The following is a 7873-nucleotide window of genomic DNA, read 5'->3' on the forward strand; positions in this document are numbered from 1 at the left end:
TTAATGGTGATATACTATTTAAATAAAAATTAAAAAAATTTAAAAAACGAGTAACGAGTCACTACACTTTTTCTTTTTTTTCGTCTTCTTTTTTTAGGGGTTATTTATGAAAACCCCAAAAAGGGTGGGTCCGTGGCCCGTGCGTGGCGTAGATTACGTACTGAAAGTCTAAAATACGGACATCCTATTCGTAAAAATGCTGAACTGAATACGTAAAACAAAGGCACCTCCTGGAGCCCCGAGGGCTGTGGCTCCTAAGCGCAACTTTCATGGTTCATTGGCCCTTTAAAAAAAACATTTAACATTCTTAACGTTAAAAGTAATCGCTTTTGACTCTCGGCCTCTCACTACTCTCTCTATAAAGTAGAGTCGAGAGACAAGACTCGAGAGTCGAGAGTTTAGAGTCGAGACTCGAGAAACTGTTGTGGGACTGCGGGTCGCGGGAGAGAGAGAGAGTTGCTACTTGCGAAGTTGCGAGTCTTCTCTCTCTCGCTCTTCACTCTTGTGTGTGTGTGTGTGTGTGTATGTGTGTCGTGTCAGTGTGTGAGAGTCTGTGTGTGACTTCCTGTAAAGTTGTGAGTGAGCGAGTGAGTCTCGAGCGAGAGAGATAGAAGGCTATAGACCTATCTATAACTGATCTGGTTTGGGTTAAAAAAAAAAGGTAGTAGTTTTCGATGTATTATACATGTCAAACACTTTGGATACTAAATAGTAATAAAAAAACATGTTTAAAAGAGATACATAATATGTTTTATACTATGTATATTGCTCTGTATGGGTTTTACTATACGTTTTAAACACTCACTGTGTCAGTTATGTTGGTGTCATGTTTAGAATTTGTGACAACCACAAAAGTTTCAAAACTGAAACTCGAGACAAACTGAAACTTGAAACTGCTGATCAACACTGAACACTACTGACAGTCTAACCATAAGGTTAAGTTATATTGATATATAAGTTAAACGTTTTACTTTTACTTTTGCGTTTGCAAACGTTGCAACGTTTTACTGTTTCAATTTGGACCTCAATTATTTCGTTTTGCTGCTCACGATAGTGCAATTATTCTCACTTTGGCCACGAAATGCAAAACCGACCCATGAAAAACGACTGGGAAGTGATGACCGGTGAATATTTTTTTCTGGCAATATATTATATGGTACTTGTGAATTTGTGAAGTTGTCACACTTACTCACTAAATACTCACTAGACACTAAGTCACTAATAACACACATAAAAGTCAAACCAATCGTGCTGGTAGACTGAGTTAGTGTGTAGCCTGTTGCCTATAGGCTGTAAATTATTGATACCTCTTATCAATTATATATACCTTACTGCTAAAATATAAACAACGTCGATATCAACGTCCAGACAATCGATATCATCATGAACTCAATTGAAAACTTTACTAAAGTTTTAATTGAATTATGATATATACAGATAAACAACCTGTACGTATTCAGCACTCATTGACTATAGTTTACTATCTATGACTCGGAGTGTACATATATATCATTTTCTTCAGCTTCGTCCTCCACCTGCACAATTTCAACAGTTCGCGTTACAGCTTGCGTTGTTGCTGTCATTCGTGGCACGACAAACTTTACAAGCTGATTAGCACCGACTCTAATGATAATCTGAATATCAGGATCACAACGATCACCACTGCCTTTTAAACTCATCGGTGAACATCATACTTGGTACTTCTGCACCCGGACCCAAGTGATATAGTTTATCATGTAGTATTTCTTCTTGTGCATCAGAATTAAACCTTTGTACTTTTGGATAAAAGATTTCTTACTAGTGTTGTTACTACAAACCACATTAGTTTCCTAACCCTCGATAAACGTCTGCACTGTTTGAAAACCTTAAATAAGGGCCATTGAAATGACAGGTTCCGTATCGTCCGCATCAGCACTAGCTTCTTGTACCACATAGTTGTGATTGTAGAATCGCGCAAAGTCATTATAGTCTTTGTCGGTGACTTTGAACTTATCAGGATTGATAATGATCCCATCTCCTACGGTATGTATAGTTTAAAAAGCAAGTTAATTCTGTATTGAGAGTCTGAGAGTCGAAGATCAAAATTATTTATATATAAAAATGCTCAAATAAACATTGTCCCAACACTACAAATCAATACCTGTTATTACCCATTCCTCTGAATCAGCCAAGTTTGTGTTATGTCTGAGCTCGGTTGTAAAACAAACCTTGGTTCTGACAGGCCCTATATACCCACTCCTTTCCATCATGTCATACTGTTCCTTGCTGATGTCTCCTAGCCGAACCTTGCGCTTTGTACATACATCTTTATAGGATTCCCACTGGCGTTCCTGTACCGTCATGTTCGCGGTAGTAAAGCATTTCATGGCAAATGGAGCAATGATGGGACATCCATGTATACCTACAATTGTTGACCTCCATTCGCCTGGACCGTACTCTGGGTTGGCATAAGAGTGCATACGCTCGGCGAAGTAGCCCTGTTGAAGATAAAATTTGACGCTGATCCGCTAAATCAGCGAGAACAGGATCTGTGTCACTATCAGCGTGTTTCATCAATTAACTTACCACTAAAATAAATAGTAATTTAGTAACTGAATTTTTATAAGTATCAAACACACATTTTGGCATGTGTGAGAGATTTATTATCAGTTTAGGTACTAGTTTTGACTAGAATAGCTGGAAATCCTTATCTTTGACATCTATGTATGTGTGTATATGTAGGTTATAAAACAAGATGGGAGTTCTAGGATTGTCCCCACTAGTGTCGCTTCTGTTAGTTAAGACCCCGTTGACGAGTATTGTAGGTGTTATAGATATCGATGCAAGCATGATCGCTCACCAAATAATGAGGACACACGCAGTTGATATCGTTTTAGATAAAAAAATTCAACATTTCCTGCTTGATGTCTGGTCATCATTGCAACGTCTTCAGTCGTATGGTCGTGGCATCGTAAAACTCTTCATGGTATTTGACGGCTACAGAGTTAAGGAAAAATTGGCAAACGAGAAGCGTGAAGAGAGTCGGAAAAAAAATCAATGCAACCAATAGAATAATATATAAAGGAATGCAATGCACATTTGCATATATTTTTGTTGTTAACTTTTGATCATATTTAAGTATATTTATTTAAAGTTGTGTTTGCATCCATGATTTATATACAACTCACTAAAAGATAGAATCAACCAATAGAAGAATATAAAGGTATATATGCATGCATGCATGCATGCATGTACATATGGGAGATCAGGCGTAGTGAATGTGTTCTACCGACGGAACGCACAGATATCCAACATCAGGGATATTTTTTTAGCCTCAGAGGATGTGCCGGATGAAAGCAAGTTGAAGCCTGAAGTATTGGCTTTTCTACTGGCCGTTATCAAACATGGATTCGATGGTTTCTTGTTGCTTGTAGGACAGTTACTGCACACTGATTACCGAAGTCGTACAGGTATGACGACAGCATCTTTTGTTAAGTGGCTCACGCAGTATATTAGTCATTTCAATGACAAGCCTTCAATTCAAAATGCTTTTGAGAATAAGGGATTTGACATGGATAATCATGCTGTATCTCAAATAGAGTGTATCAATACAAAGGGTATATTTTTCACACAGCCTGTATTTGCACGGAAGGAGTATCCAATTTCTGTTGAAGATGAAAGCTATGTACCATACGATGTGTTTGGGGAGGGCAAATCAATCAGCCGCTACGAACTAACTTGCCTTCATGATGTACTTACTAAGGCACGTAGAGAATTGTTAGGCCTACCAGCAATGTATTTGGAGGAGAAGACGGAGTCTCTTTACATCTATATGCCAATAGATATGCAGTATAGCTACAGAATGGGTTATTATTATATCAAGTACCCTCCTTGGACACTCGAATACGATTATAATGTAGATTATCAGCACTGGAGACCACGCTGGAGTAAGCTACTTCCATTAGATCCTATCCCTTGGAGTGCCACTTGTGTAGAGTCAGAAATTTGTGCGTTTGCCCTCATGAAAATACCAGCTCTGCGCACATATGCAGTCCAACGCAGTATTGTGATACCAGCTCGTTATAGTAAAAGAAAACTTATTGTTGAGATTTTAGCACAGAACAAATGCGGTGCTGAAGAGGCTGCTCGTACCTGAATGTGCTAAGGCTTTGTTGGCCGCTAGAAGAGATACTGAGGCGGATCTGAAAAACACGTGTAAGAAGATGAACTTTTCTACTTGTTGTATCCAACGCAGTTGTTAAGACGTACTTTGAAAAGTCAGCGTACAAACTACGACAAGCAATTGAACAGCAGAAACGAAATGTGGTAGGATTGCAATATACAAGTGTACCGTTGCGTGATGATAAAGATACGAACGCTAATTATGTGGTTTCAGTCGAAGAATGCGCTTGCATGCTTCCATTGAAGGATTCCAAAAAAAAAAAGTGCCGACAGACGAAAGCGAGGGCGAGACCAAGATACTCAAGGTATGCTTTTGCCTTAATCATACCAATTGCGTTCACATTCGTGCCACACTCGAACGTGTGTGACCGAAGACTCGAAAATATAATTCAAATCAGCATTATAATGCTTGCCCAACAATGTACTGGTCAAAGCAAAGACTTCCGATGCGCCGTTACTCGCGCAAAGTTTAATTCAATATCAAAAAGACATATGAATGCATTGAAGTCTCCGATGAGTGATACGGAAAGGAAGTTGTATGAAGCATATATAGCGACAAAACTAAATACGTACCCTGCTGAGAAGAAATGTCCTTACTGGAGGCGCAACACTAAATAAATCCGGGTACTAGTAGCTTAATAAACGATTGAAAATAAAATACACAGACATGTTTTTCTGATCTTTGTTTGTATTGCTATTTGTTCATAACAAGTCCAAATCATCTTCACCCTCACTAAACACTAAATCAAAAAGTAATTCGTCCGCAACCAGGTCTGTGCTCGCCGCATTCTCATTACCTCCTTCGATGGATTCTTGGCCATCCACCAATCCGTGTTTGGTGGTTTGAGATTCACCAGACCCTGGCAACTTGGGCCTCATGGTCGGCTAAATCAATTTCCGAAAGTGATTTATTTAAACCACCGAATCCCCGATAACTCCTCAGTTCTTCCATCGTCCGCTCAATATTTGTTCTTTCTTTTGCGATATTTCTGTCGGTTTCTGCGCGTTCGGGTTCAAAAGCAAATTGGCCTTGTTGCCGCTTTTGTGGGGTCAACACTGCTATGCATAATTTCTCTAGTTCATAACGATCGGTTAGAACTTTATCATAAAGGTACACCATGATAGTCGAACCATCCCCAGCAATCATTCTTGGCCCGTAGTTCTCGTTGTTATGCATCCCGGTATCTGTGGCGGATCCCGGGTATGTTTTCATAATGTCGCACACATATGTACCACTATTACTAATAACATTGTGCTTATAAGTGGGATAGTTTTTATATTCACTATAAAATACGCTCTGAGCATCTATATCACAGCCTGGACGCTCAGCGCGTAATTCAATTGCTTCGCCTATGTTAATCCCTACACCTTCCTGAATGTAGAAATACGGCCTCCGGTCAGTCTAAAATATCAAGATCAAATAAGATAACACATTGGCTTTTATTTGTATTTAAAATAATTTAATACAAGTTTTCTTCTTCTTCAATATTCCCAAAGTGTTCTAAATTCACCTTGATGGCTCCAATAGCCTGAGTATTTGGTTTGACTCATTTACTTGGACCTATTTGAGACGATAGTAGATGTATGAAATTATAAACTAAATTTAATTATCTCTAAACTACTACTTACAGGTTTTGGTCATCCCGCCAATCTTCAAAATCCAAAAAGTCTTTTTCTTTTATTAACTTTTCTTCAGATGGAACTTTATTAATTTTAGCTAATGTATTAACTTGACTTACCTTCTTATGTCTATCTGCAAATTCTAGTGAAAATTATTCAACTAGAGGTACGTCCTGAGTGATCGAGGATATTTAGGCTCTTAACAAGAGGCAGTCCCGATCATTCTTGCACAAGCTACCACTGCTAAATCCTAACTGACTTAAATTGTATCTCAGTTTATATAACATAGTTTAAAACACAGAAATATCAATCGAAGGTTACATGAAGATGTAATGCAGTGCGAGTACGTTCCGGAGTGAACTGTACCGACTGCTCAGCAGTCGGAAATGGCTGTCTGTTTTGAAATATTAAACTCAACGCTATCGTGAATGTAATATAAATGCGTTTCACGGTATCATCCGTAATTCTGAAATACGCTCCTAATGAACTTAGATTATCTCGACTTTTTTTGAAAGCACATAAGCATATTAAAAATTTGTGCCACGTACTGAGTCTTGACGCACGGCCCTGCTGTGATATTTCTACGTCATCATCTTCACCTTCGCTGAAAACAACGCCCTCATCACTTCCTTCTTCACCTTGCTTCTCCGCGTTCAATTGTGCACGACAATTTAATCTCTCTTTGTGAGACCACTTTACAAGCTCATCTAAACGATGGTCATAATTCAACCAGTTGAATAAAAAATTTACGCACAGTAACGTTGGCTCCACTGTTTGTTCTAAACAGAAGCAGTGCTTCTTCAGCAAACTGATGAAGTATTCTCCCGGCTCAGGTATTGAAGTGGGTGTTGCGTCGTTGCTAGATGAGGGTACTGATATTGGTTGAACATGCGAATGTGTGCGCAAAATCGGAGTGAACACATCGTTGATTTGTTTTGATATTGGTGTTATTTTCAACATCGAAGACTAGTATATTGATCCACTTGATCGAATCGTCAACATAACATGGTAAGAATACACCATCTGTACTTGAAATATCCTTACCACATACTTCTTCACTATTTGTGCATACACATTTGGTGTATTGTATTCCCACTTCACCCCGAATTACAGGAACTCTATCCAATTGATAGTCCCACTTTCATCGAAGTTCTCTAAAAGGTAGTGCGGAGACTGGGTGCATGTTAGGATATACTTGTGCGCCATTGTGTGTAAGATGCAAGTCCGTGATGCTGAAATGTTTCGCGTTGAGAACTGCATTGTTTGGTTTTCCTATACCTCCTCTTGTGGCCAACGCAGCAACGATATCTGCTTCCGTCAGAGCAGGATTCAATCTGTACAACCACTTGCGAGCTCTCATGGTTTCCGATTCAACGTTGCCTCTTTTTGCTTGACCTTTCGGTAATGATATTTTACAGCTGACACCACTAAGACAATCGCGCACTCCACACAAACACTTCGACACCCCTTTACTTCGCTTCTTAGGTGGTTCAAACGCACCACGTCTGCTCGAAGAAGATACTATATTCAAAGCAGATATGATCGAAAATAATCACATGATGGTTACGATAAGGTGTATAAAATATATATTTTACAGTCAAAATGTACTAACATGAATTCAGTCATTAAATTACTATTTTTATTGAGCTTTAAGCTAATAGCTTTTCACTGTCATACATCCAACATAAATACATAGACGCGGTACATGCCTCAGAATCTGCATTCCGTAGAGATGTAGAAATACGGCCTCCGGTCAGTCTAAAATATCAAGATCAATTGAGATAATACATTGGTTTTTATTTGTATTTTAAATAATTTAATACAAGCTCTTTTTCCAATATTTCCAAAGTGTTCTAAATTCACTTTGATGGCTCCAATAGCCTGAGTATTTGGTATGACTCATCTACTTGGACCTATTTGAGACATTAGTAGATGTAGGATATTATAAACTAAATTTTATAATCTCCGAACTACTACTTATAGATTTTGGTCCTCCCGCCAATCTCCAAAATCCAATAAGTCTTTTTCTTTTCCTTTTTTTAACTTTTCTTCAGATGGAACTTTATTTATATCAGCTAATGTATTAACGTGA

The 7873-nt window shown here is 38.4% G+C and overlaps 1 protein-coding gene across 1 annotated transcript; it reads right to left on the bottom strand.

Moving 5' to 3' along the window:
- Positions 1 to 1865: 1865 nt before the first annotated feature.
- Positions 1866 to 2342, bottom strand: SARC_05792 (hypothetical protein; the record flags this gene model as incomplete). Its single annotated transcript, XM_014300329.1, has 2 exons — positions 1866 to 2017; positions 2141 to 2342. 2 exons carry the CDS (start codon positions 2340 to 2342, stop codon positions 1866 to 1868), a joined length of 354 nt encoding a protein of 117 aa, XP_014155804.1.
- Between the last annotated feature and the right edge of the window lie 5531 nt (positions 2343 to 7873).

This window comes from Sphaeroforma arctica (assembly GCF_001186125.1).
Source record: "Sphaeroforma arctica JP610 unplaced genomic scaffold supercont1.385, whole genome shotgun sequence".
NCBI classification, from domain to species: Eukaryota; class Ichthyosporea; order Ichthyophonida; genus Sphaeroforma; species Sphaeroforma arctica.